The following is a 27957-nucleotide window of genomic DNA, read 5'->3' on the forward strand; positions in this document are numbered from 1 at the left end:
GTACCATATGCAGAATGACCAAAATGTGAAGCTGATGGTTGGTTTCGTCGTTTCAGCATTCCCCTGCCAAGAAATAACTGGAACAAGACTGAATCCTCTGTGGGGTGATGATGGGTGTATTTGCAAGAAATTTCAGCAGCTAACAGCCAAGGCTAAAGCTCTGACATGGAAATTGGGATCGAGGCGCAGGAATCTGACACAGGTCACAAGAACCGCAGAGACAATGAGACAGCAAGCGGTGAGAAGCTGAGCCCCGAGGACTTTGTTTGTATCAGCTAGAATTGCACCACCAATTGGAGTAGCGATCAGTGGGCCGATGAAAGTGACCACAAAAACCATGCCCAGGTTTTGCACGTCCGGAGTTATACTCGCCATGACCATAGGCGGCAGAGACACAACCCCACCCAAGACGAAGCTGTAGAAGACGGCAAAGATGATGAGGCCAGGCACGATGTGAAAACGGATCCAGATCAATGCGAGGACGGTAGTGATAGGCGCGGCAGGCGTGAGCACATTCAAAGGGCCAAGCTTTTCAGCGAGGAAGTTTGGCACAATACGGCCAAGGTTTGAGGCGGCTTTTAGTATAGAGAGTAGGTAGAATCCCAGGTTGGAGTCTACAATGCCTGCCTCTATTGCATAAGACGTCACATAGAAAAGCAAGTTGCAGAAACCCAAGAAACCCATGAACATGACAATGGTGAATGTAGTACAGGCCAGCTTCTCTAGGGCTTTCAGGGCAGACGACCAGTAGAGCTTACACTTCACCTTTGGCTGGATACGCAAGCGCATGATGCCAATTGAGATGCAAATGAAGCCAAAGCAGACGAATCCAAGTGCTCGGGTAGCCTAGGCAACACTGACCTTCTGCAACTGATCGAACAGGATTGGGTAGATCACACCACAGATCCTGCTGCCACTGGCAACCAAGCCGTTGGTAAGGCCTCTCTTGCAGCGGGAGTACTGTGACAGGATGGCAACGAAGGGCACAAAAAGAAAGCCTGCTACGAGTCCAATGCAGACAAGAGTCAGTTGTTGGTAATTTGTGGCAAGGCTGGTGATCATCCAGCCAAAGGGCAGCAGGAATGCAACAAATATGATCAGGGATGGAAGGTTACCAGTGTCAAACAGTGGACCTGTTATGACTTCAACCATTATCAGAAGGAAAGACTGCAACGATCCAACCCCAGGAATGGTTTATAATGAAGTACTAACGAGCAACTCTAGTTCGTAATAGGTTTTGATGTGCATCCCAGGTATTGATAAGGACCCTGTTTAGCATATTAGCAATAGGATTCTTATGCTGAAGAACATGTACTAGCCATGGATTGATAAATCGAACGAATAAGACTAATGCTTGGAGCCATGTTGCGGACCTGTATCGAACGTTAACTAAGGCTCTTTCTCCGGACAAGGTGATATGTAGGAATTGAATCGTTCCTCGCGAGTGGCTGGGGAACCAGCGAGGACCTTTTGCTCTATATCCAAGTTAGTCGACCCCATGTCGTTTCATGTATCGGTCCAACATATGCCCCCTCACGGGTGAGAGCGCAGTATAGCAGCCTGATTAAAAAAAAAGTCTTAGCCGTGCGATGATGGAAATGCAAGATGATGGAAACCGCAAAGGATACACGACATTTACGTGGCGTATAAACCCCCAACGAAGCTGAGCTTACCTGGCGCTTTCCGAGGTTGGCCATTCGGCCATTCGAGAGATAAGATGAGGGTTGATGTGACAATTGACTGGGCTTTTTCTAGAACAAGACATGGAGTTAGTGTACTTTGACTTGAGTATGTTGTGTGAATACCTAAATGAATCGAAATAACCGACTTTACTCTTATTTTATCAACCCTTTTGAAGAAAAATCTTTGCTTACTGACGGCAAATTGGTTGCCCAGGTGCTGAAACTGACCTAGTCATCGTGAGTAAGATCCATAAGCCAAGGTAGATGTAACATTGAGAATCGCCGAATCTGCTTTTCCGTCAAGAGAGAATGTTCCTAGTACAGGCATCAGTGGGACATGCTCGTACTGAGGGCATGGAAGTGTGCATATCAACTTGTCTGCTGCAAAAAATCTTGTCAATTCAATGCATCTTTGTCGAACTCGGGGCTTCAATTACACATGGAAAGACACCAGGAATGATATGAGGCATGTGAAAAGTCCGAAGACCATTGAAATACCAACAATTCTCATGTGCTTTAAATGCGCTATAACTGCATCTTCTACCATGTTGAAGTATGTATTTCCAAGAAGATAAACTGTTCAAATTATTTTTGGATATGTTTTTTTCCGTTCTAGATTCATGTACAAAGCCTCATTGGTGTCCATGTTTCATCAAGGACATCCAAGTCTCTTTTTTTTTCGACGGTTCTTCGAATCCCAGAACTCCAAACGCTATGCTGAAACCCAAAGAAAAGCAAAAGATGGAAAAGAGCCTCCGTGGAGAGCGGTTGGCACCGTTTTGACCACTACAACAGCTCCTCGCATGTCCAATCCTCATACCTAGAGTCGAGCATAGTTAGATCTCGCGCGCCATTCATTTTTGAACAGAGAATTGCTTACCATCCATCGGGCAGGTATCGGCGAATGATCAGGGGGATCTTCTTCTGATTCAATTCCATCATAGCGATCTGCAGGGGATCGGTTTCACCCTCGAGGTCGACAAGAACGGGGGCGTTCATACTATGCCAAATGTCAGCAAGCTTCAGCCAACAGAATGTATGCGCATTCGTTTGTATCAAGAGCAACAGACCTGATTTGCAGGGCACGGGTACCGAGAACACGCGCGCGCTCGTACTTGGTCAAGTACGGGGTGGTGGTGCGCTGATCGTTGGGTACTTTCTTCTCGCGCGACTGCTCCATCACTTTTCCTGCGTATCCTGCATTGGGGTCGCCAGAAACCACGACATTGTCGCCGTTGGTGGTGGGGTAATCTTCTCCCTCAATCCCGTCTTCGACCTCGAGGCCTTCATGTTCCTCCGGCTCCTCATCAAACACATCCTCGCCGGGCTCGTAGTCGAAGCTGCGCACACCACATTGTTAGAAAATAGGGCTATTAAAGTGCATGCGAACACATTTGGAGGCTGTCTGGAGGCAAAATGGAAGCAAAGTTCATTTGCGCCTGATTCCCGGGCAAACTGGTGAAGGGAGGTAGCTTACGTCTCTTCGACGTCGTCGTCGTGGCCGTAGTCAGACATAATGACAGTTAAACCTTATAAAAGGAGCGAAGTTCTTGTAGACCGAAGCGAGTGATGAAAGACCCAGAGGTATGAGAGACAAGTCGGGGGGGCTCGAGGTGGGATTTGATGCTAAAAATCCTGGGAGCGGAAAAACTTCCTCTGCCTTGGCCGTCACCGCCTTTCTGGCAAAAAATAAAATTATCAGTTCGACATTCACGTCCAAACTTCCTTGTGCCCTGAGATACTTTCTCTTTGTCAGTCCTCCCTTTCAGGGCTTTTCATGATGGCCATGAAACGAAAGGTCTCATCAGAGGGGCTCATAACCCCTAAACGACACCAGAAGCAGAGCGTCCTAGACAATTCCGGTTAGTTTACGTCCTCGGTATATGTTTTTTGACAAAGTGATCCAATTGCTGACATTTCTACAGACTTGATCTATGAGGAAAATCACTCTGACGCCGAGTACTCAGATCCTGGAACTCCAAGCTTAATGAGTGAAGACATGGACGGATCTCCAATGACCCCATTCTCGGCCACCTCTTCCCGCCGTGACCGATTCCCATCCGAGTTCAAAACCCTACGTTGCCCATTCGAAGGGTGCGACAAGGCCTTCAATCGTCCGGCTCGACTCAAGGAGCATATTCGATCACACAACAACGAAAGAATCTTCAAGTGTGAGGCCGAGGGCTGTGATAAGACATTCTTGCGCATTTCTCACCTTCAACATCATGTCAAGAGTGCACATACGGGTGTTCGAGACTACGTTTGCGACTACCCGGGTTGTAATAAGAGCTTTGTGAACGGGTCACGGCTTCGCCGGCATGTCGCTACACACGATGGACATGATACGTATCGATGTACCGACTACCCACCTTGCCTCCAGACATTCCGGAAGCACTCGACGCTACAGAAACACATCATGGTTGTTCACTTGAACCATAAGCCATTTCCATGTACTTATGTGGACCCAATTACCAAAGAGAAATGCGGGATGGCTTTTGACAAGGCTGGTAACCTGCGGACACACCAGAGCAGGGTCCATGCCGAGAAGCGATTCACTTGTGCAGAATGTGCCGAACAGATGGAAGCCCAGTCATCAGAAACGGCCGACGACAGCGCAAAACAGGACGTATCCTTCCCCACGTATGCCAGTCTACAAAATCACATTCGGATTATTCACCCTCCCTCATGTCCCCAGTGTCCGTTGGTTTGTTCCACAGCACGAGGGTTGCGACGCCACCTCGAGATAGCCCACGGCAATGTCACTCTTGAAGAGCGAAAGATATTCCCGTGCTCTTTCCCCGGATGCGGACGCAGCTTCACCAAGCAAGGCAACCTGACCGTCCACGTTCGCACAGTACACGACGGCGAAAAACGGTTTGTCTGCGGTGAAACAGATCTCTCCAAATCCACCAGGCTGGATGGATGGGATGGCGTCGGCTGTGGCAAGCGCTACGGAAACAAGGTGACCCTCGAAGACCACATCCGCGTTGCACACCTGGGTCTTCCGAATGCCAGGCAACGGCGCCAAGAAAAGGCGAGCCTAAAATCGACGCAGAATTCTGTTTCCACTCTTTCCGCTCTCACAGGCCAAGGCTACGCCGAGGAAACAGGACGACAGATCGCATGCTTTTACCCTGAGACGTGCCCACATCGTTTCCATCGCAACTACGATTTGTGGGTACACATGACCACCAAACACAGCTGCACCGAGGACGAGGTCCAGAACCTCTTTATGCAGCGTGCATTGCTTAGCGATGAGTCTACCCCTGGAGTTAACTCGCTGGGAATCTACGGTCTTGGATATGATCAGGATGGCCCGTCTTACTACCAACAATCCTATGCAGGAGGAGACCACTCCTCGGATGTTGCTTTTGGCTCACAGTCGAATGAGTCATCTTATCTCCCTAGTCAACCGGGCTTGGATTCTGATTACTTGATGCAAGACGATTTCCCAATGAGTGCGGCGGCTCTTTGATACCGGACTTTGATCCTATGATACCCAGCCATAACCAAACGGCCCTGGTTGACCCTGTAATTGTTTACCATGTGATGTTCATAGTGACGGTTGGCATTTCTACGATGTTACGATTATCTAGCGTTCTTGATGCGTTTGTATGCATGGACTTTTCTTCCAAGAAAGTCCCTGTTCCTCAATAGCGTGTTGGCTTCGTGTATATGTGTGGTTAACTTGACAAAGTCAAATCTCGGAGGACCAGCTTCAAAATGAATCCAACTTCACTAGCGATCGTCGATCTAGCCTTACGACGCCGTACTATCCGGCTTGTCGACCAGAGATGCCCTTGTCTTCTTATGGCCCGCTTGTTGATTGCCAATGGTGGAAAATATAACATGAGATATCTTGGACTGAAGAAAACTGCATCTTGTGAAATCTTTGTGCATCCTAGATCAGCCAAGGCTTCTTTCTAGCTCTTGGCGTGACTGTGTATGAATAGATGCGATCTTCCATTCCCATCCATCTTTTATCAACATTCCTTCTCTCTTCGTAGTATCTCCTCCTCCGCCTTTTCATTTCTTATTCTCCGCTACAGAAACTACCAGAGTGATCATTGGATTACTCACTGTTGAACCCGACGAACTGCGCCAGCCAATCATCCTCATACTCCCCAACCCACAGCCCCTCCTTCATCAGATCAACCAACCCCCAGGGAATATGTCTAGCATGGTCCTGAAAAGGAGGTGACCGAAGTGCCAGCACGCGGCCATCCTTCTCTTCTCCCCAGACAAGGGTCTGCAGGGGGTAGTCCCAAGCAATGGCGTGGTCATCCCGGCACCACAGCGAACGACAGATCCTCAACCGCTGTTCGGCCCAGTAGTTCCGCGCAATCTGACTCCGGATTTCTTCCGGGCAGAGCTCGTGTACCTCGATCTCGCTTTCCAGGAAGGGAAACAGTGGCGGCCATTCGATAGGGTCCCAGGGGAATGACGGCAAGCCAGTGAGGTGCTTGCAGAACTCCACTTGCACAGCGTTCGCCACATCAACGCCGTAGATGGTAAACAGCCGGACGATGTCGCAGAACAGATGTACTGCTGGAAAGCCGCGGGCGAGAGCTAGCCATTGGCTGATGCGCACTACTGTGATCATGATTTGGTCGTCATAGTGCTCGAGGTCGGTGATGCATGCGAGCTCGATGCCCGGTTGGGTTGAGACCAGAACTTTTGGTAGTTGGGGGCTTTCTGGGGGTAGGAATCCAAGGTTTTGAGCGGCTTGTCGATCATTGTCAATGATTGATTGCTTTGCAGATCGGGCTTCCTTGTCGTACTGTGCTGCGACGGGTGGCCAGCGCTCCCAGTACAATGTTCCTTTACATGCTTGCAGGCGGTATTCTCTGAGCAGTTTCGTTCCCTTTTGCTGTTGATCCCAGACGGGACGGGGGTCGTAGATAGTGTCTAGAGACGGTAAGCAAGTCAGCTCCTTTGCTGGAAAATACATGGAAAGTTTGCCAACAATTCTTGCGCCGATTCCACGCTGCCTCATAGAGATCCTTCTTTAAAGTAGCAATGGATTCTTTCGAGGCCATGAAGCCATTGTCCATCTCCAGAGCAGTCTCAATGCGGTCGGTAATCCAGTAGAACGGCTTGGCTGTATTCCGTAGAGGTTCCACCAAGTCCCTCAGCATTCGCAGCTCGCGAGAGAATAGGGATTCGTCGCCTTCTCTGCACCGTTCTCCATCCCAGGACGGCGGGAGTTGAGGCGCAAAGGTCGCACCGCACTTGAAATCCTTTGGCTCGCGATTGATGTTCCGAATTCGGTTCACAAACATTGCTCGGTGTCTGTGTTCGTTGAAATATTCTGGAATGTTGTTCAGGGATTGCTGAAGCTTAGCCACTTCTTCCAATGGACCAAACAGCGAGTAAAGAAGATGGGCAAAAGATCCTGGAAGAGTGTTCGTTTTCCACCCAGGAAGATAGGAAGCTATCATGTCCGGGAAATCGTTCAGGTTGAAGCCAAGGACGAAATATGAGACTTCCTCCCGCAGAACATCGAGTTTTCCACCCTGATCAGCTCTCCACTGCAGGAGTCGTGACAGGTGCTCTTCAGATGAAAGGTCGGAAGATTTGTGAAAGAATGCAGGGGGTGATCTCGATTCATAGTTCTCATGCAGATCCAAGGCAGCGAGAAGGTGTGGTAGGTTTCCATCATCTTTAGCTTGGGCTTCCTGTTGTGGACATGTGGGTCTATGCATCATGACCGATGATCGTTCCTAGGGACGGGACGATCTCAATGCTCTTGCTCCCGGGTAAGGTCCTAGAAAAATTAGTCGAGGGTCAGAAAAAGAGGAATCGTAGCGATTGGCTATGAAGAGGGAACGATGTGCGTGCGAAGTCTCCGCTGGTTGAACCACAGCAACCACAGCAGGTGACCGGGAAACCAAAAGATATTTGAAGGATCTCAGATCCCTACCGTAGTCCCTTCTAGTAGTCTCATATCTCCTCACTTCTACGGTGCTTGCCCACCTTTCAATTGCTCTCTGTTCTAGGATCCCACGAAGGCAGTGGACAAAGTAAACCCTGAACCTGAATAGCTTCACTGACATCATCTGATCTGGGACCAACCAAAAGAACCGTCGCATCACTTAAATTTTTTTTGTTTTCCCCCAACAGGCATAGACGGTGATCTCCTACCTTGGAACCCCACACGTTCAACGGAGAGTGGGGACAGTTCAAACCGAACATCTGGATGATCTAGTTCATTCGTTTAGACTTATGACGCGTTCGGATCTCCATGGGGCCACGCTGATCCTTTGCTGCATGAAAATCCTGGATCCATTTGATCTATGCCAAGACTGCGACCGACTACTATAGGCCTTGTCCGGCGGACGAAGGAATAGATTACTTCTCCTCACCACCGTGCACACTACCTACCCTGGTGGTATTGCAAAGTCATGTGAGCAAAGATTGCGGCTGGATTGCCTTCATGCAGGAGTTTCTTTTTTTTTTCTTTTTTTTTTTTTTTAAAAAAAAAAAAGGGCCCGTGTGGGAATGTGTGAACGCTCATCCGGATCCCGGGTTAAACCAGAAACAGGGGGAATCAGATTGGTCACTAAATTGTAGGGGTAAGTCCTCCGTCTAGAATCGATTCACACGGGGAACCCCAACCCGGGTTCGCCGGCGTTGAAAGGATCTGTATTCAAGCGGACAGATGCCAGCGTATCTGCGACTCCCGAGAGAGGAACTGCAGAAAAGATGCCAAGCCTATCTATCCTATATTCAACTTGCAGTCCTGTTGAAATTCAATGGGAATTAGAGCCTGGGCCACAATGAGAATAGAATTATTTGTTTTTTTTTAGGGGGAGGGAAAAGGAGATATCCTTGGGACTGGTTGTATAACTCAGGGGAATCACAATACCTTATTACTCGGTTGCCTTCGAATAGACAAGACATCCAACTATAATTATCCACTTTTGCATATTGCTAGTCTACTTGGAGTCCGGTTGTCTCTCTACCGAGAATCCAAGAGGGTCCGGGATGATACCAATCAAAAAGCCTTGGGTTTCATTGCAAAGGGAAATAAAAAAAAAAGGAAATAAAACAGTCGAAGTTGGAATCCAATTTTTTTTTTTTTTATTGAAAGTGTCACACAAGAGAATGATACCCAAAATCGAACAAGGGACGAAGTACTCCGTAGTCCGTTCCAAATCTCGTGGTGTGGAATGTTTCGTCTATCGGACTTGCCCCAAATGACCCCGTACGGAGTAATTCTGATTCTCTCTCGTCTCTCCAAACCTCCTATTATTCTAATTTATCCCCTCTTTCTCTCGTTGGTTTCTGAAAAAGAAAAAGACCCAAAAAAAAAAAGGGATTAATTTCAAACCCCAAGGATCGTTTTAATCCCGGTGATTAGCGAAGACGGATCCAGGTTGGAACGTCATCTGCCTTGGCAGAGAAGCTCAATTTCCCTTCCTCTAACTCAGCCATTCGTTCTCATTCTTATTCTTCTTCACCTTGTGTGGATTTTTATTTTTTTTTATGGATTAATCTTTCATACCGAATTTGGTCCAGGCGCAGTCGCTATTTGACAGTCTCTCATTCAGCCCAAGTTGACCTGCCTCGGACAGTTTCCTTTTAAATCCTACCACGCTCCAGTTTCCTGCCCGACTTCCCAAGACGTGTTACAGTTGAATTCAGTGAGGGGGAATACGTAAGGGAACCCACGGTGGTTCTTGTCTGGCATATCACGTTCCGGCGTCATGGGTCGTTCGCGTGGTAAGTCGATCCTCTCCGGGTATGCCGGGAAGTGCACTGGAACCCCGTTATTGACTCTCCCTTGCGTTGAACTAGTTCTCTCATTTATTTCCAGTTTGGGGGGATCGAAGCACAATGCCACTGCTAAAGAAAATAAAAAGTCGTCGAGCGACGTGACCCTAGTGGCCAACTTGAGTCCATTTGATACACCACACCAGTGGCAAACTCCGCCTACTACCCCGTCTCCTCCGACCGATACATCCCCTGGGAGTTCTGGACTACGAGTCGGAAATGGCTCACGGCCGGCATCCATGATCTTCTCACGCAACCCGCCTCTCATGCAACAGGCGGTCGATACCCCGCCGGAGTTGTCGCCAATCTTTTCATTCCTTAATATCCACTCGAACAAGGTCTACCAGGAAGGTTACTTTTTAAAATTGAATGATCTGGATTCGCGTAAGGGAAACCCCACCCCCCCGGGGCGCCGTGCGGGGAAAGGCGGGCTAACATCTGGCAGACGGACGGCCTTCTGGGGATCGGCAATGGGTGGAATGCTACGCACAGTTGGTCGGAACTGTTCTTTCACTATGGGATGGCGCTGCGCTGGACGCAGCAGGTGGTGAAGAGGTCCCGGCGACCTTTATTAATTTGGCTGATGCGTCGATCAAGATGGTAAGCCTTGCTCTCCCGGAATGTTCGGGTATAAAACTCACCAGGGACTCAGATTGAGACTCTTCCGATCCAAAATGGAGCTACACAACCATTGAAGAACGTACTTAGCCTGTCTTCTGCGGGCAAAAATCGATACCTCTTACATTTCAATTCATTTAACTCGCTGACACAATGGACTGCGGCGATTCGTCTCTCGATGTTCGAACACACGTCTTTATATGAAGCGTACACTGGTTCTCTGATCGCAGCGAGAGGACGAACTCTCAACGGAATCAACTCGATTCTGGCGCCCACCAAATTCAAGTATGAAGATTGGGCGCGGGTGCGATTTGGAGCAGGAACTCCGTGGAGACGGTGCTGGTTTGTGATCTGTCCGCCAGACGAAAAAGAGCTCCAGAAAGCTCGAAAAGTCATAAAAAAATCGGCATATGACCGCTTGACAATGCCAGTTACCGGAAATATCAAGTTTTTCGAGACGAAAAAGACGAAAAAGGCGATTCCCATTGCAACGGTTACTCAGGTGTACTCGGCATATGCTATTTACCCACAATCTAAAGCGCTCATTGATGCATCCACCCTGGTGAAATTGGAAGGACGGATTACCACCCATGCGCCTGACTCTTCCTCAGAGGGTCTTGTATTTATCATGCCAGAGCTGCATCCTGCCGTCTCGGGACTCGAGATGATGCTGCGCTTCCTTTTCCCGACATTCGACACTTTCAATCTCTATGGCCGTCCTACTCGCCTGGTGGCAGACACTAATCACATTAAGAGCATCATGTTTGCCTTCCCTAAGGAGCGACGCTACGGTTATCTTGATGTGCTGGACATTGCCAATCTTCTCCAAACCCCAGGGAGCCAAGAATGGAGCGAAGCGGAATGGAGAAAACAGCTCAAAGAGGCAACCCAGCGCCGGATATCATCTGGCAGGAGCAGAACCAACAGTTTCAACAGCTCAAGACCTCTTTATCGCTCGGTGTCCAGCCGACACAGTGACGCCCCTATGGACTCTACTCGCCGCCAGTTTGCCGGTCTGGAGAAGAATCCGGAATTCAACCACTCGACCGAGGCTATTATTCATGAAGTCCCCCAAAACGAGGGCTCACCCGTGATGTATCACAACCGGGGGGTTACTGATACCCCGGGCTTAAACATTGGTTCTCGCCCAGACCATGGATCGTTCGTTGAGAGCACACCTGACTCATCCTCTCCAGATCTGATGCGTCGTGGCGTTCCAACGGTCGCTCCGATCGCCGAGAGTACCAGCTCTGGCAACGACCCGCATCTCGATTATCTTCAATGCCCGCCAGTCAGAATGCAGCTTCCCCCCAAAACGCCACCGGCTCCTGTTGAAAAACCACCCGCCTTTTCGCATGGACCTAAAGAGGTGCCCACCTACCGGCCCGATCCCTCTTCGGAGCAGAGGTTGGCGAACAACCGGATGTCTTACGCAACGCTTTCCCAACTCACATCGGTGGGCACGATGGGACTGAGCGCGGCAGCCGCCGGTGCTGCATGGAAAAGCCACCAGGCACAGACTCAGAACCACCAACAGCCCCAGGACAGGAGCTTCAATACTGTCCCCCCTCCGGTCCCCGTTCTGTCCATAAACTCTCTTGCAGTTTCATCAAGTGATGAAGGCTTGGGCCTTGCACCCCCGGTTCGACCTCCCCCGGTTCCGGAGCATTGCCCTAACACACCTAGTACTACCGGCAGCCCACAATGTGTTTCTCCCCAGAACTATTCCCCTCAACAGATGCAGATTGACACCGACAGATTCGTGCGACGCAAGCCACTCCCTCAACAAAACCTCTTCGGGACGGAGCCACAGTCACCAAGCGAACCGAGTTACGACGATCTTCGTCACACCCTTGATGAAGATGCGTTGAACAAAATTGCTCCTCATCTTCCATCCCCAACTTCTTCTGCTGGAAAAGGTAACGGGAATGAGGACGAGAGCAACTATGATGATGCATCGACGGATTCGCCTGACTATGCCAGCACCCACGAATCTGTCTACAGCAAGAAATCCGTTGCGTCCACCAAACCCAGAATGGGTGTCATGAAGACCGTGGGAGTACCAACAGTCAAGGATTATGTCATTGGCGATGCTCATTATACCACGGATCACGCCTCAACCTCGAATCCGGATATTCCCACTGTTGACTTCGGCCCAACTATGACCTACATGCCTACCACCGGGCGACCAACCACCTCCGACACCCTAAGAAGACCTTTGCATGACCGCAATGATTCGTTGGGAACCAAATTTTCTGTGCCTACTCAAACAATCGATCAGGCTAATGGCCGGCCTTCCAGCGGGGAGGAATATCGACGGAGCATGCTGTGGCAGCCTGGAATGGCTTCCGGGCGGCCTGTCACCCCAGGTGGAGGTCTTACTCCGGAGCAGTTCGTGCAGCAACGGGCGGCCCCCAGTCCTCCGATGCATTTCCACAACCGCAGCCCTTCTAACCCTATGTCAGTGCATCGCCCGGTATCTGGCGACTGGACCCAGCATGCCCGTCCTAGATCGCCCACGAATCCTCAGCGGGATGCCACATATCGACCTTTGTCTCGTGGTGCCCAGGGAATGCTTACCTACAACGAGGGCTCGGCCAATCTTTCCGCTCGTGAACAGGAGCACGTTGCCCGCATGACTGGTTCTTCCTTCTTCAATATGTCAAATGACAACCAGAAACCGCAGGCGCCAGTAAACCCTATGGGCCTTGTCTCACATATTGATACTAGGGAGCGTGAAAAGCGTGAAATGAGGGAGGGCATGTCGAACCAGGCGGTCCAACAGGCCATTGCGCACCGTCAGCAACACATGATGCAGCAACAGTACGCGCCGACATTCTTGCCGCCATTCGCTCCTCAACAAATGCAGTCCCAGCAAGCTGGCTTTGTGTATCCACCTCAACATGGTCGCCATGAGTCCATGTACAACATGCCGACTGCCAGTCACACTTGGGATGCCCTCAACCAGGCGGTGCACCCCGCAGAACCCCGTAGATCATCATGGTACGGGCAACTGGCGCAGGCTCCGCAAACACCGCCTAGCTATCCGCAACACCAGACCTACGGTCAAGAATCGAGGTACTACACCCATGCTAACTAGACCGGTTTCTACCCTCGGGTTTGACTCTGTCTCCCATCCATCGTTTTCTCTCGACCTTCCCTTTTTCTTCCAGTCTTTCAACTCCTCATTCCCTGCCCATTTTTCGGCAGTGTCATTCTTTGTTCATATTGAAACTCACTAGTCTCCTATCCCTATCAACCGTTGCACCTGGCTTCCAACCCGTCCCTCTTGCAAGCATTCCTTCTCCTTGCACTCTCAACCATCACTCATTATCATTTCTTTGTCTCCCATTGCTTCATTCTTCTTTGCATCACGCATCCAACCGGAGTTCCAGATGGGCGTGGTGGGATCGTCCCTGTTTTTTTTTTTTTTTTTTTTTTGCAAGTCGCTTCCCTGTCTTTTATATCGGGGTCCTTGCCTTTTACTCTCTTCTTTTTTTATTGGCATGTTTGTTTCAACATGTAGACCAGACTTGTGGAAAGATGCGGCCTGTATGTACACGGTATAGATTGACCATGGATATCAAACCAGGCGATTCATCTTCGCCTTTTCCACTACATTCCTTCTTGTTCCGAATCAGTCGTGGTCAGTGTATATCATAGCCAGATAGTTGCACGCAAAGGTTCAAAGGCAATTTAATACCTTGAAACCAAGCTGACAACCTAATTCTCGCCGACTCCAAGAATCGGGGTACGTTCGGTACTAAACGAATGAAATTCGCTGTTTCTCGTACAATCGAAGGCCGGGAGGCGCGGGGGGGGGGGGGGGGGGGGGGGGCTACTCGACGACAATCTCGATTCTTCACGAATCCCTCCGTAAACTAAACAAGGTGCTGCGTCCGGCCTTTGAATTGGTGCATCACATACGAAGTACAGGAAGAACTTGTTCAAGCTCTCCGCGGCTCGCGGAAGCAGGCTGCGCGCGATAACGTGTCAGAATCCCAGCCCTGTCCACAGCCATGACGCCGGTCCTGCTCGCAAACGCCAAAAGGAGATCCCAAGCGCCGATCACAGCACCATTCCAAAATGCAGATGAGTTCTGAAAGCCCTCTCCTGCGCTAGAATACGAAATTTCGAAAAACCTATGTCACCGGCGATCGTGACGGACTAGAGTCTCTGCATGTTATACAAGGATCGATGATAAGATATTGGTCAAATGACAAATTTGTAATTTGAACTAAGCACTAAACAATAAACCTCCCCTGGAGGCAAAAAATTATACACGACGGGTGCAATAAGTAGATCAAAAATTAAAGCCAACCAAGCCCGGCCAGCAAGGAGTCAAAAGCTGTACAACTCGACTCAACCTGTCAGTGTGCTATTTAGCACTTAGCACCGCCGGGGATACCCTTGCACTTCTCGCTAGTGCGGCCACCCTGGACGTTGACATCACCCCAGGACCAGTTGGAGCAAGCACCCTCGGCACACAGAATGTAGACGTTGGTAGCACCGCTGTTGACAGTTCCGTGGACGTTGTTGATGGTCAGACCAGTGATGGGGACACCGCCGGTGGGGGTTCCGGTAGGGCTGCCGTTCTTGTAGTCCTGCTCAATGACAACACCGTAGTCGGTGATTCCGGAGAGGGTGATATCCTTGTAGGTGACGCCCCGGATGGAACCGGTGGTACCGTAGATACTCTTGACGCGGACACCTGTAGAAGGGAAGGGTTAGAAACTGGCATTTGGGAAGGGAGACCCGGTGGCATGCGTACCGTTCATGGAGTTCTTGATGTTGCAGTTCTCGATGGTGACACCGTCGACAATGTTGTCAGCGCGTCCACCGACGGAACCGATGGAGATACCGTGACCGCCAGTGCACTGAGCGCCGGTAAAGTGGATGTTCTAGAGAGATCCGTCAGTAAATGGTCCCACGAAGCCTCTCCTTGGAAATACATACCGAGCCGGAGTTGATAGCAAGGCAGTCATCCTGGTTGTGGACGGTAGGGCTGATGATGTAGACACCGTTGCTGGAGCCGACGTCGAATGCGTCAGTGTTGTGGCCACCCTGGCTGTCACCATCGAGGTTGTCGACGGTAACTCCGTTGAGAGTAAGCTCCTTAGCGCCATCGATACTGAAGACCTGCACAGGGGAGTTCTTGATGTAGATGTTGTTGATGTTGGAGTTGGTCAGGCTGTGAGCGTAGAAGAACGCAGGCTTGATCTTGCCGCCGTTGGTTCCCTTGCCGTCCCACCAGCGGGCACCCTCTCCATCGAGCTTGGAGCCCGCGGCACCCTGGACGGTGATGGAAGTTCCGGAAACGGAGACCAGGGGACCCTTCCATTCCTTGTATCCGAAAGTGGTGGTTCCTTCGAAGATGACCTATTGAGCTTGGTTAGTATCAACGAAAGATCAAGGTCGGAGATTGACGATCTTACGTGGGTGCCGGTGTTCAATCCAGTCAGGTCCAGAGTAACTCCGGCCGGGACAGCGACGTTGCTCAGGGTAATGGTCGAGCAAGCTTGCTTGCTGTTCATGGCCTGCTGGGCACCGTTGGGGCCGGAGAAGGTACAAGCACCACGAGGGGCGAGGAAAGAACCAATAGCATTGGTCTCAGGGGCGGCGGCAGGGGCAGCGCTGACAGCAGCAGCACCCATGAGGCCGATGAGGCCGAATTTGAAGCTGGAACCCATGGTAAAGAAAGAGGAAGATGGAAAAGAGTGTAAAGAGGGAAATGAGTGTGATGGTTTGTGTGATTCTTCTAGCAAAGGAGCAGACAAGTGATGGCTTATATACTTCGACGGGTTGACCTGAAACGAACTAGAACTAGAGCTAGAACCGTATTAGGGGGAGAATATCCCGAATTTTTCCTTGGAGATTAGCCGAGCCCGTTGAGGCCACTCCTGAATTTCGTCCAATGTGCTGTTGAACTGGAGGCCCCGTTTCCGTTTCAACCCCATGGGAGCTCAGAAAGAAGGATGAAATGTGTGTGGGGCCAAAGGGAGGTCGATAGAATCAGTCAAGCTTATTTGTGGATTCAGATGGCTGTTTCGAATCCAAGTTCCCAAGTGGGGTTTCATTTTGCAACGTGCTGAAATGCGGTTGCAAGAGCCGACGGCTTGGTCTGAAGCTCGTAAACTCTCTCTCCATCAGAGAGCCATTTGACGTGAGCATCGGATAGGGAGTAACAGAGGAGTTGAGTAGTTGAGTTGAGTAGCTGTCAGTCATGACAATCAGAGTGTAGGCAATTTACGGAGGACTAGGGAAAAAGGACAAGCAATCTGTTAAGCTTTCAGGTCCCACTCTACGGAATAAGCTATTCCTAAAACGGGTCATTCTCCACTTATTTTTCCTGGTAGCTCTCTGGCAAACCCCCTATCTTCCGGGTAGGCGGAGTATATTGTACGAAGTATATTGGACAGACTACACTTTGTCCAGGAAAGTGTAGTACACTACATAGAAATTATGACATGTCCTTTGTGATATGACCAGGGTTGTCCATCTCACATTAGGATGAGGCCCTGTGCAGGGAAATGCACGGAAGCTTCATGCGGGAGATCTCTTCTGGATAGGACAAGGCATATCATGACAACCTGAGGGATTCGGAGTGGTATCATTCTCTCCTGTAGGTTGGACTCCACAAACTCCTGTACCCAAAAATTCCAAACGAAGAATAAAGGCTACCGATAGTCTGGTCCAATTTGCTGAGACCGTTCTTGTCTCAGGAGAAGAGAACATTCCACCCCACCTCTGTCGATCTTCGTTCTCTGATGGCGATGTTGTAGATCAATGCCATGGGGTCTCTTTCCCAACAAAAATTATACGACTCGCCATCCACAATCCTGATCAACCTCTACACCGCTCCATCTAATCCACTCACCAAAGCCCAGCCACAATCCCAGTCCTACCCTCCACGCCCTATCCTCCTAAATTTCCACGGAGACAGCTTCATAAACGACCACCCCACAGACCACGCACGCTGGTGGACCGTAATCCGACAGCCCCACCTAACGGTCGTTTCACTACCTATAAAACGACTGGCTCACACCGGAGCAACCCTTCCCAACTCGCCCTGGATGATAGCAATGGTGCTCCTTTCTGGCTGTGCAAACGTGACGAATAAAATCTGAAGATGTTCGGTTGTATGCAGAGTGGAGCGAGTGCAGATGGGACTCGTGAGGGGGGAATTCCCTTGTCGAGAGGAAAGGGCAGAGTCGGTTCACCGGAGAGACAATAAGGGTTGATCCTGAAACTGAGATGGATATCCAGGCTCGGATCCGACTTTCTGGGATCATGGTGTTTTACCCACCTGTCGAGTGGACGAAGAGTACTCCCTAGAGAACAGAGGTAAAACAAGAGTCGCATCGTAAGGGGGAAAAAAATCCCTGATCCGACCTTCTACACAAGCTAGGTTGGGAATCTTCCTGTCGAGTAACAGACACATTGCGATAGTACCCCCCCCCCCCCCCCCCCCCCCCCAACCCAACCACCGGATTCCGATATCGAGTCCTTTACCGCCGACACCACCAATTCCGCTACTTCTGCTATGCCTTGTGAGCCCTTTCCGATGGGTAATCTTGACCGGAAATTACAACGTTGGAACTGGCTAGAGCGAGATACTGCTATCCAAGTGCTTACTTTGGATAGTATTGACTGGTCGAAACAAAGAATTGCGGATTATCTTGGTATCACCCGGAACTAAGTACGCTGGGCGATTGCACGAGGTACTCCTACGCCTCGTAAGCCCCCGGGTCGAGTCCCGAAATTGATAAGGAGTGAAGTGGATGATATTATTACTTTTATCACTACAAATGAGATCAATCGCCGGCTTTCGTACGAGAAGTTAATCAATATTCTATCTCTTAATATCTCTGTTGATACACTTCGACGAACCTTGGCTAGTAGGGGATATAACCGCCGTGTTGCGCTTGGTCGACCTGATATAAAGGAGAAGAATCTCCTTGATGCCTCCCTTGGGCACGAGCTCACGTTAACTGGACTCGTGATGATTGGTGTCGAATAATCTGGACTGATGAGACCTGGGTAACCCCTGGATACCACCGAAAGGTACGAGTGACTCGGCGAGCTGATGAAGAAAGGCACCCTGACTGCCTTCGACCTCGACGCCGGAAATGTGGAGGATGGATGTTTTGGGCTTCGTTTTTAGGCCTTGAAAAAGGCCCGTCCCTCTTTTAGGGCTTGGAATGGGGCTGGATTGATACCGAAGGCTATATCTCGTATATTGCTCCTTTAATGGAGGGGTTTTTTCGCCTTCGAAAGGATCGAAACCCAATTGTTATGCAAGATAATGCGCCTGGGTATTCTGCCAAAGAAACAATTGAATACTTTGAGGAGCTTGGTGTTTGTATAATGGCGTGGCCTGTATTTTCACCGGATTTGAATCCTATTGAATCTGTATGGAATTGGATGAAGGATTGGATAGAGGAGAAGTATGGAGATCAGTATATGACGCCTACTATACTCCGAGGGGTTGTTCGTGATGCTTGGGATGCTGTACCGGAGGATTTCTTGAATGGGCTGATTGAGAGTATGCCTGCTCGGTGCCAGGCGGTTATTGATGCTCATGGGGGTGCTACTAAGTACTAAGTGTTGTATGTAGTAGTGGCATTGTATATGAGAAATTGTTGTATGTTGTGTGTGAGAGAAATGGAGAGTTGAAAGGTTGAGAACTCTGTTTTTTAAAAGAATAATGTAGTATCAATTTGTAAAATACCATATTAAATACTATGCTAATTTATACGCTAGTACGCCACTGTGGAGGTGGTGAATCTTTATAGGGTAGACTGTTGTAGTTCCATTCCTCGGTAGGTGTACCTGTAGCTTTCAATTCCCGACGAAACATTCTGCTCTCTTAGCTTGTTAGTACCTGGGTGATACGAGCGGGCGAATTTATGAATCTGCTGGCCAAGAGCCTCAGGCTTGGAGTTTCTGTTCTTCACAAGTCATTCTTGGAGCGGGTTCGTGTAGCAAACAGGACGTCTTCCTCTAGCATGAATGGTGCACACCCTGGATTGCTTTTTATCTTGGATTTGCTTAAAGGAAATGCTAGTCAGTACGACCCTTTGACTGTCAATGTGGATGTGTCCTGTTCAATTGTGCATTTTTAAAGCCGGCTTGCAAAGAGAGATAGATATATATATCCGTGTGCTCAGCCCTTCTGAAAACCAGATCGCTCAAACAAGAAGCATCAGGCTTTGGTCAACTGAAGCCTAGTCTACTTTTTTATTTTCATTTCTTTTCCGGAAAGATTCTCTAGTTTACAATAAATTCATTCTGTCAAATGTTTCTTTCAGTGGTCTACTTAATGGCTACTGTGCATCCGGTTTTCCAAAGTCCTGCCTACATTGTGTACATTTGGTGGTGCGGGTTATCCCCCCCTCCCCTAAACCATTTTTATTTCAATTTCTTCTTTCTCATCAATTGTTCATTTTTCCTACCAATCTACTTAAAAATCACGCACGTAAAAAATGCCGCTGGAATTGTGGGAGAGTGGCTGAAAGATTGTGGAGCATGCACCGGGGACAGGCCTCCCTATTCGTCCGATCTGAGCCTTATCGAGCCTTGTTGGTGGCTAGTGAAGGTTAAATTGTTTAAGCTCTACCTCGAAGATGTTGAACGGGGTAGAAGTTCGAGCAAGTTATTTGCACTACATAGGATGATGCACTTAATCAAGGTGCAAGTGACAACTTCATCCACTCCGTAATCGTGCCAAGCGCCGTATCACGAAGGTGTGTTGGGCGCTTGGCACGATTACCTAAGAGATTATTTACTACGCGTCAAGCAAAGGGCCCCGACACTAAATGTAAATTTGGTTAAATTCTGTAGCCAATGCTCTTTCGATTGATATTATGAACATGCATTCATTACAGTAGTGGTTCTGGTTAAATTGTGCTATGCGGAATGCAATGATCATTACTCTAATGGGACCAAAAGATAATACTCTATGACTACATTCCCCCACCTGATCCCCGGTCTGATTGAACAATTGGAACATCGAGAAAAAGATGTGATTGAGCATAGAGACTGCGTGGAGTAGCTAGAATCATTGCACTTGACGTAGCCGGGGGTTGGAATGACGTAGTGGAGGTCGGGTTGCCGACACTCCGGCTCGTAGGCCGGACAATCAATGCTGGGGAACAGGTTTTCTCCAGTTTTTAGTAGAGATCATTGAATATCCGATCTGGCTGGCACAGTACACCGATCTCGGTGAAAGGATCGAATGACCATGGTCGCAATCCTAGCATATGGGGCCAGTGCGCTGCTTCTGGACATGTTGATAACCAGCCAGATTTCATCCGCTGCGAAATCTGCATAGAACAAGCCATTTATTCATTCTCTTTTTCTCATTCCCCAATCCTCTAGTGTACCATTGCGGACCTCATACCTCATATAATTCACACAATAGACCTGAACCAACTCAGCTTGCTAGATGGCTGCCTCACTGGACTCGGATCTTGAGAAGCCAGAAGCATCAAGTTTCAAGGATGAAACCAGCCCACTAGCAGATAGGATAAAAACAGAACGGGGCATCGACACTCATGCCGAACGCGCCTCCGTCTCCGACGCAGCAAGCCACGAAGTTAAACCCAAGCTGCATACCGGCGGCAAGCCCGAGCTAACAGAAGTCGACTGCTACGAAAAGCTCGGCTTCTGCTTCCCAACGTGGAAGAAATGGACAATTCTTTCCGTCATCTTCGTAGTTCAGATGTCCATGAACTTCAACACAGGTGTCTATTCCAACGCCGTCACTGGCCTGACGGAAGAATTCCACATCAGCGAACAAGCCGCGCGAGTCGGACAGTCTGTGTTCCTAGTTGCATACGCCTTCGGATGTGAGCTTTGGGCACCATGGAGTGAGGAATTCGGCCGCTGGCCCATAATGCAGCTCTCCCTGTTCTTCGTGAACATCTGGCAAATCCCATGCGCCCTCGCACCCAACTACGGCACAATCGTCGTATGTCGTATCCTCGGCGGTCTCAGTTCCGCGGGAGGCTCAGTCACCCTCGGTATGACAGCGGATATGTGGGAAGCCGACGACCAAGGCTACGCGGTAGCCTTTGTGGTTCTCTCGTCGGTAGGCGGGTCAACCGTGGGACCTTTCTTCGGTGGCATGATTGGCGAATGGCTCACATGGCACTGGGTATTCTGGATCCAACTGATCATCGGAGCGGTAACGCAAATCCTGCACTTTTTCATCGTACCTGAAACACGCACGACGATCCTAATCGACCGCGAAGCGAAACGCCGCCGCAAAAATGGAGACGACATCTGGGGTCCGAACGACCTTAAAACCCCACGTCTAGACTATCACGACGTATTCCGAATCTGGATCCGACCATTCGAGATGCTCATCCGCGAACCAATCGTCCTCTTCCTCTCTCTGCTGTCTGGTTTCTCAGACGCCCTAATCTTCGTCTTCACCGAGTCTTTCACCCTAGTCTTCAAGCAATGGTCCTTTAGCGTGCTAGCTGTCGGTCTAACCTTTGCTTCAATCCTCATCGGCTACGTAATAGCATACATAATCTTCCTACCAGACATCCACCGGCAAATCCAAACACGACGTACTTGCGGCCCAGCAAGCCGTCTTGCCGAGCGCCGTCTCCTCCTCCTCCTATTCATTGCACCCCTCGAACCAATCGGTCTCCTTGGCTTCGCGTGGACATCAACCGGTCCTCCAGTCCCCTGGATCGCGCCGTGCATTTTCGCATGTCTAATCGCAATGGCGAACTACGCGATCTACATGGCAACGATAGACTACATGGTTGCGGCATATGGGGAGTATTCTGCGTCTGCGACGGGGGGCAATGGCTTTGCGAGAGATTTCCTTGCTGGTATCGCGACCATGTACTCCACGCCCATGTACCAGAATATGGGCAGCAAGTATCATCTCCAGTGGGCGAGTACGCTGCTCGGCTGTATTGGGTTCTTGGTTTTGATTCCGATTTACATCTTCTACTGGAAGGGTCCGGAGATCAGGGCCAAGAGTAAATTTGCGCAGCAGCTTGCTGCTGATCGGGATAGGAATACCGAGAGTAGGAGAGCTAGTCGGACAAGGGCTTCGTTGGGGGGGTAACTGAAGTGTTGGAGGTTTCAATAATGGTTAGACGAGCATGCTGGGTAGATGGATTCTTATATGATTTATGACGATTTAAGTTTCAGACTCTTATATCGTGGGAAAGAAGAAGCAAGACCTAGGTATTCAAGAGCAAACCAATATTAATTAATTTAAAAAAAAAAAAATTCAAGGAAAAAAGAAGAACGAAAGGAGCGACGACTCCCATGCCAGAACCTGTGCCTAGGCCACGCTCAGTCCGAGATTAGGAAGGTACAAGTGGAATAATTGTATGATCGTGGGCTAAGCAGATTAAAGGCCGACAGCCAGGATTTCCTGCATGTCAAAAGGCAGGTGTCTCACGTGAATTTAGAGAAATCCGGGGAAAGATCTGCTTCCGAGAGAAGAAGGTGGGTCTGTATCACGTGCTAACATTCCAACAATACACTGAGGTCTTCGCTGCAGATTTTGAAAGTATACTTCTCAATCACAAAAATTCTATGTTATGTATGAATAGTTATATCTTAGCCCAGAACACCGCAATGGCAAAAGATTTATAAAGGTATCTCAAGAACGCCACAAGTGCCCGCTTCCCTCGCTTCCCTCGCTTCCACAATTCTTCAACTCACCTTTCCACTCCGAAAAGCATCTACCTCATGCTTGAATAAATTATCCCATGCAAAGCGACATTTTGTAAATGCTTTATTTTACCTTGTCTCTGGCTAGATATCAACATCTAGCTCGAATGCAGCTTCTTGACGCGCATGGCGCCTTCATACACACCGCGGTCCAAAGCAGCGGCAACAGTCAAAGTACCACCGATGATAGCACAGACACCGGTAAGGAAGTTAGTGAAGGTCTTCGGACGAGCTTCGCGGTTGACAACCTTCATCGGGGAGATATCGTAGTTAAAGAAGACGCCTGGAATGCCGCCACCGGCATGCACGCGCTCCTTGTGGCCTTCCGCGGCATCATTTCCACCAGAAAGAGGACGCTTGTGCGAGGTTACCGAATATTGGTGAGCCTCGATACTACCCTGAGTACCGTAGGCGAGGCCATGGTAGCCAAGAGGCGCCTTATCGTAGGCGTTGTGGATGGCGGTCGAGAATTGAGGGTCCCAGCCTAGAGGCAAGTAAGATGTCGAGACAACCTTGACAAAGTACAGGAAGTTGTAGGCGGGCTCGTCGGTTTCCTGTTTGGTGTCGTCAAGCGGGTTGGTGTGGTGGTGGTCGGTCCACCCCCAGCGGCCAGCAAGCTCAGCGGGGAGCTGGGGTCCAAAGCGAAGCTCATGGACCAAGTGGGACATCGTGTGCTGCTCAGCCGGGCCCGCGTTAGGGTCGATATAGGTGTCCAGATCGTGGACGTGCATGTTGCCAGTGGTGAAACTGCGGCCTGGTGCAATGTGGAAGTTGCCAATCACCTTGTTGACCTTTAGCACACCCTCAATCCGGCAACCTTCGCGGCGCTGCTCGGCGAGTCTCTCGGCATAGCCTTCACGCGTACACTGCTCGATGTTGCTGCCGTCGCCAAAAGCCCATTGCTTCTCGGCGTAAGCTTGGCGCACTTCCTCGCAAGTAGTACAGCATCCCGGTTTGATCACATTGGGGGGAGGCGTTGCTCCGCCACATTCGCCACAGTATTCGGGGTCTAAGTGCTTTGCAGCTTCTGATGGGGAGTGTCTGGGAAGGGACAATTATGAGGTTGTGATCACGATGTGAAAGATTTCAGGTAGAGGGAATGTAACTCACAGGTCCAAAGCTTGGACATCAATCACCTTGCCTCCTTCGTTGCGTGGACTTAGGCGGACTTTGTTCACGCCGTGGGCCACACCGACCTGCTGCTCACCAGAGACATCCATCACGTCCAGGGTCAAGAGTTCGCATGGCAGCCGAGGGAAGGTCATGTTTAAATGGATCTCCATTCGCTCTCCTGCGAAGTAGATTTGAGTTGTTAGCGACTTTGCCCTGTGAATTCCATCTTCTACGAACCCATCGTGCGTCCGATCGAGCCCAAACACCTTTCATACCTCGCGATTTATCGACAACAAGCTCCGGCAACACAACAACTCGTCTGTAGTCGGCCCATTCACCCCATACCAGCCACATAACAATCAACAACGATGCAATTGTAATGACACCTCCGGATTTCGTGCGAATGCGAGCATCTTCAACCGTCTTGGCGAAGGCATCTAGCCTCGTAAATCGCGACTTTGCTGACATCTCGCCGGTCAATTGACGACCATAGGCTGAATCGCAAACGCCAGGCGAGAGTTTGTAGACAGCAGCGGAATAATAAGTGCCTGTAAGACAGAAAGAACGCGAAAATGTCAGCTAGGTGGTCACTGGACTTGCAAGCTCTATTGAATGACGGAGGCCTCATTCAAATAAACAGACCAAACAAAACAAAATGGAGCAAGGCAAAAAGGTAAGGCATGCATACCAAAAATAGAGTCCGAGTGAGTCAATAGATGCGACCGAGTCTTCTAGGTACCTGACAATAGGGACTAAGAGCAAGGCCAATTTGAAGCCTTTAAGTGGCTAGGCATACTTGCAGGGCCGATGTATGAGGAGCACCCCGTGAGGACAAACGACAGCATATGATTGGTCCACATCAAACAAACTGATGAGTCATCGTCTAATTTAGACTAGTTACAGAGTAATGCCGCCTCATCACGTGCCAATCGTCACTTTTTCTTTGAACTCACTTTAGTAATTCACGGTCCTATTGTTTTTTGGTCATTCACTGTCACTTAATCATTGACTTGCAGCTGCACTACATAATCTGCAATACACCCCTCTTCTCCAGTCTTTTCAGTCTGCTCTTTCTTTACCTCCCACCCTCCTGAGTCACATTTCCTTTGCGATTTCCTTGCATGCGAACAACTTCTGTCTGCCTGATCTGAGGCGCATAGCGCGCTGCTCGCTTCAACTTGGCAGTTTCAGCTTTCTTTGAACTCACATCCCTCTACAAGAACCCTCCGTCACTCCACCCACCTCTTAAATTTCTCTTCCAGCCATCATGAAGAGCATGAAGTCTCGTCACGGCGGCAATGATCGCGGGGGAATCCGCAAGCGGGGCCCTACTAGAACCGACCGGGATGGCGACATGGATATGGATGCAAGCGGCGCCCGTGCAAAGAGAAATCGTGCCGAGAAATCTGCCCTGGGTGGCCGCGCCGCCGGTACAGGTGCAGGTGGCCGAGCTGCAGGAACTGGCCACCGGGCCCAGGCTCGCAACAAGCAGAGAGACTCGGATCTGATCGAGAGAGCCATTTTCAGCGCCGACAGCCAAGCAAACGTTCAAAGCAGCAAAAAAAAAGCTGGTGGCAATCTGGAACAATTCAGTGTCCGAGGGTGGAAATCAAGCAAGGCGGCAAGTAACCGTGATGGCGGTCTTGAGAGCCTCATCGCATTCCTCGAACGACGTATGAACTCCTTTATCAAATCCGGACCCCGCGCAAAGATTACAAAGGTATGTTCCTCGTTTACAATCGCGGTCACCAACATCGGTCCTCGACGTCCCTCGCTTCAGTGTCCTCTCGTTTTCGAGGACAGACCTCCTACAAAACGACGATCGACACGTTTTGGGCTTTTTGGCTTTTCCCCCTTTGGATGACCGTGGTTTTCAAGGTCTTTTCGCACCTTTCTAACTTTCAAACTAGTCGCGCACTGAGGGTGACACTCTCGTGGCTTTCGTTCGACCTGATCTGGCGGGTCACATGCTTCGCATTAACAACAATGTCTTCGCCGGAGCTCATGTTACTGTTGAAGCATACACTGCTGCTACCGCACTCGACCAGGAACTGGCCGCAGCGGACCCAGTTCCTGGCTCGACCGCAGACACAAAGACTAAGATGACTACCATTCTTGGAAAGCGCTTCTTTCCTGCCACCAAACTGCTTGACTTGTCGAAGCTTTCGGACGACCCCGATCTAAACGCTATGGGAATCTTCAACACCATCTCTACTCAGTCCAAATTTTTCCCTGCTCTTATGAAAGTCTGGGAATTAGGCTTCAAGACTGTAGCTGAGCGACGTGAAGCGGTCGAAAGTGTCAGTCTGGCGGAGAACAAGCTTAGCAACATCAACTCCGTGACTACCCTCGCACAATCTTTCCCCGACATCCAATATCTGGACCTCTCGAAGAACGGCATCAAAAATTCGCAGGCGATGATTGGATGGCGTTGGAAATTTCGCAACCTCATCTTCCTCGACTTGACTGAGAACGAGATCAGTTCCGACCCAACTTTCAAGGACACTATGCTTAAGTGGTATCCCAAGCTGCAAACATTAAACAATGTCCAAGTGCGAACCCCAGAAGAGGTCGCGGCTCAGAAAAAGACACCGATACCCGTCTTGCCCCCTCACTTCATCGACGAATCTCAAGTCGGCGAAAACTTCGTTCGTGCTTTCTTCCCTGGCTATGACAACGATCGCAACAGCCTCGTCAGCAGCGTCTACGATGATGAGTCTACTTTCTCGCTGAATGTAAATACCACGGCTCCCCGGGCCGGTCAAACTGAGCAGGCAGGTTGGGGTGAATACATCAGAAAGAGCCGAAATCTCGACAAGATCAGCCACCTTTCCGCACGCATGTCCCGCTCCTTCAAGGGTATTGAGAAAATCCGTGAAGTTTTCAATGCGCTCCCGCCTACTCGCCACCCTGACCTTGTCGCAAAGGCAGAGCAATGGCTCATCGAATGTCACCCGGTCCCTCATCTCCCCGACCCTACTAGGCAGAGCTCCACTGGCGTTGGTGGCCTCTCTCTCATGGTGCATGGACAACTTGAGGAGAGTGTTGGTGGCAAGATTGAGACCCGAAGCTTCGATCGAACCTTTATTCTTGGCCCCGGTAAGACCCCTGGTGGCATCCGAGTTGTCAGCGAGATCTTCTGCCTGCGCGCTTTTGGTGGATGTGAGGCATGGTCCCCTGAAATTCAGGCACTTTCCCAGGTCCCCCAAGTTCCAGTTCCCGGTCCGGTTCCCACTGCGGTTCCTGCACCCCCCGCAGTCCCCGCAGCTGCCCCGAGTGGCATTTTTGCTGAAGGGTATGGTTTGCCCCGACCCGGAAAGTCCGACACCCAGCTTCAGCAGGAGCAGATGGTCACTCAGATGAGTGCCAAGTCGGGCATGACTTTGGAATACTCAGAGATGGCCCTCACAGGGAATGGCTGGAATGTCGAGCTTGCTTGGAAGAATTTTGAACAGCTCAAGGTAAGCTAGCTCCAACGATGGTCCCTTACTATTGCATAGAAGGGCAACTGATGACGGTCTGCAAAAGGCAACCAACGCACTTCCTCCTACCGCTTTTCTTGCTCCGGCGTGAGCACTTGATCAACACTTGCTGTTCTCCGGTTTCATTGAAACCTTCCACACCTATTCTCACTCCTATTGTTGTTAGCTTGTCAGTTTTATCTCGGGAGTGGTTCTGTGGAAGCATAATGCATTTTTATGTGACCATATTCTTTTTTACTTGCATGGCTTGGGCGAATGGCACTGGTTTGATAGTTTAGAAATCTTGACATGGCCCACAGGGCCAGAAACTTTATGAAAAAAAAACACCCCAAAATCAATTAAATGAATCATCTATTCCATTCTTTCACTCAGAATATAATTGGCATAGTGTGAACTTCACAATCTCTTGGATCGTGTCTGTACGTTGCAATTGCTCAAAGAATAACCCTTTGAGGATTGCGGCAGTTGCGGAAGATGCCAAGCTGGCACGCTAGAGAGCCATGCGGGCCCGCAATCAACTTCCCCCATTTCAACCTCTCCCTCCCACGAATTCCGCATTGGCCTCACAAAAATCAATT

General features: G+C 49.8%; 9 protein-coding genes across 9 annotated transcripts; 4 read left to right on the forward strand and 5 right to left on the reverse strand.

The window, feature by feature from the left end:
• Positions 1-132: 132 nt before the first annotated feature.
• Positions 133-789, reverse strand: Pdw03_2414 (MFS monocarboxylate transporter, putative; the record flags this gene model as incomplete). Its single annotated transcript, XM_014681675.1, has 1 exon — positions 133-789. One exon carries the CDS (start codon positions 787-789, stop codon positions 133-135), a length of 657 nt encoding a protein of 218 aa, XP_014537161.1.
• Positions 790-2468: 1679 nt separating this feature from the next.
• Positions 2469-3197, reverse strand: Pdw03_2415 (DNA-directed RNA polymerase I, II, and III subunit Rpb6; the record flags this gene model as incomplete). The annotated part of the gene is made up of 4 exons (XM_014681677.1): positions 2469-2502; positions 2563-2682; positions 2753-3022; positions 3160-3197. 4 exons carry the CDS (start codon positions 3195-3197, stop codon positions 2469-2471), a joined length of 462 nt encoding a protein of 153 aa, XP_014537163.1.
• A 265-nt stretch (positions 3198-3462) lies between these two features.
• On the forward strand, positions 3463-5157 carry Pdw03_2416 (Zinc finger, C2H2; the record flags this gene model as incomplete). The annotated part of the gene is made up of 2 exons (XM_014681678.2): positions 3463-3544; positions 3608-5157. The coding sequence occupies 2 exons, from the start codon at positions 3463-3465 to the stop codon at positions 5155-5157; spliced, it is 1632 nt and encodes a 543-aa protein (XP_014537164.2).
• A 597-nt stretch (positions 5158-5754) lies between these two features.
• On the reverse strand, positions 5755-7390 carry Pdw03_2417 (uncharacterized protein; the record flags this gene model as incomplete). Its single annotated transcript, XM_014681679.2, has 2 exons — positions 5755-6590; positions 6649-7390. The coding sequence occupies 2 exons, from the start codon at positions 7388-7390 to the stop codon at positions 5755-5757; spliced, it is 1578 nt and encodes a 525-aa protein (XP_014537165.2).
• A 2001-nt stretch (positions 7391-9391) lies between these two features.
• Positions 9392-13176, forward strand: Pdw03_2418 (Pleckstrin homology-type; the record flags this gene model as incomplete). Its single annotated transcript, XM_066100181.1, has 5 exons — positions 9392-9407; positions 9483-9842; positions 9904-10058; positions 10111-11215; positions 11273-13176. The coding sequence occupies 5 exons, from the start codon at positions 9392-9394 to the stop codon at positions 13174-13176; spliced, it is 3540 nt and encodes a 1179-aa protein (XP_065955581.1).
• Positions 13177-14458: 1282 nt separating this feature from the next.
• On the reverse strand, positions 14459-15766 carry Pdw03_2419 (Endopolygalacturonase 1; the record flags this gene model as incomplete). The annotated part of the gene is made up of 4 exons (XM_014681681.1): positions 14459-14787; positions 14848-14977; positions 15033-15455; positions 15512-15766. 4 exons carry the CDS (start codon positions 15764-15766, stop codon positions 14459-14461), a joined length of 1137 nt encoding a protein of 378 aa, XP_014537167.1.
• Positions 15767-20523: 4757 nt separating this feature from the next.
• Pdw03_2420 (Major facilitator superfamily domain, general substrate transporter) lies at positions 20524-22167 on the forward strand (the record flags this gene model as incomplete). Its single annotated transcript, XM_014681682.1, has 1 exon — positions 20524-22167. One exon carries the CDS (start codon positions 20524-20526, stop codon positions 22165-22167), a length of 1644 nt encoding a protein of 547 aa, XP_014537168.1.
• A 715-nt stretch (positions 22168-22882) lies between these two features.
• Pdw03_2421 (COPII-coated vesicle membrane protein Erv46, putative) lies at positions 22883-24816 on the reverse strand (the record flags this gene model as incomplete). Its single annotated transcript, XM_014681683.2, has 5 exons — positions 22883-23825; positions 23895-24075; positions 24173-24445; positions 24586-24628; positions 24799-24816. The coding sequence occupies 5 exons, from the start codon at positions 24814-24816 to the stop codon at positions 22883-22885; spliced, it is 1458 nt and encodes a 485-aa protein (XP_014537169.2).
• Positions 24817-25164: 348 nt separating this feature from the next.
• On the forward strand, positions 25165-27470 carry Pdw03_2422 (GARP complex subunit Vps53, putative; the record flags this gene model as incomplete). Its single annotated transcript, XM_066100182.1, has 3 exons — positions 25165-25617; positions 25808-27358; positions 27426-27470. The coding sequence occupies 3 exons, from the start codon at positions 25165-25167 to the stop codon at positions 27468-27470; spliced, it is 2049 nt and encodes a 682-aa protein (XP_065955582.1).
• Positions 27471-27957: the final 487 nt, after the last annotated feature.

Source organism: Penicillium digitatum, chromosome 1, assembly GCF_016767815.1.
Source record: "Penicillium digitatum chromosome 1, complete sequence".
Taxonomy (NCBI): domain Eukaryota; kingdom Fungi; phylum Ascomycota; class Eurotiomycetes; order Eurotiales; family Aspergillaceae; genus Penicillium; species Penicillium digitatum.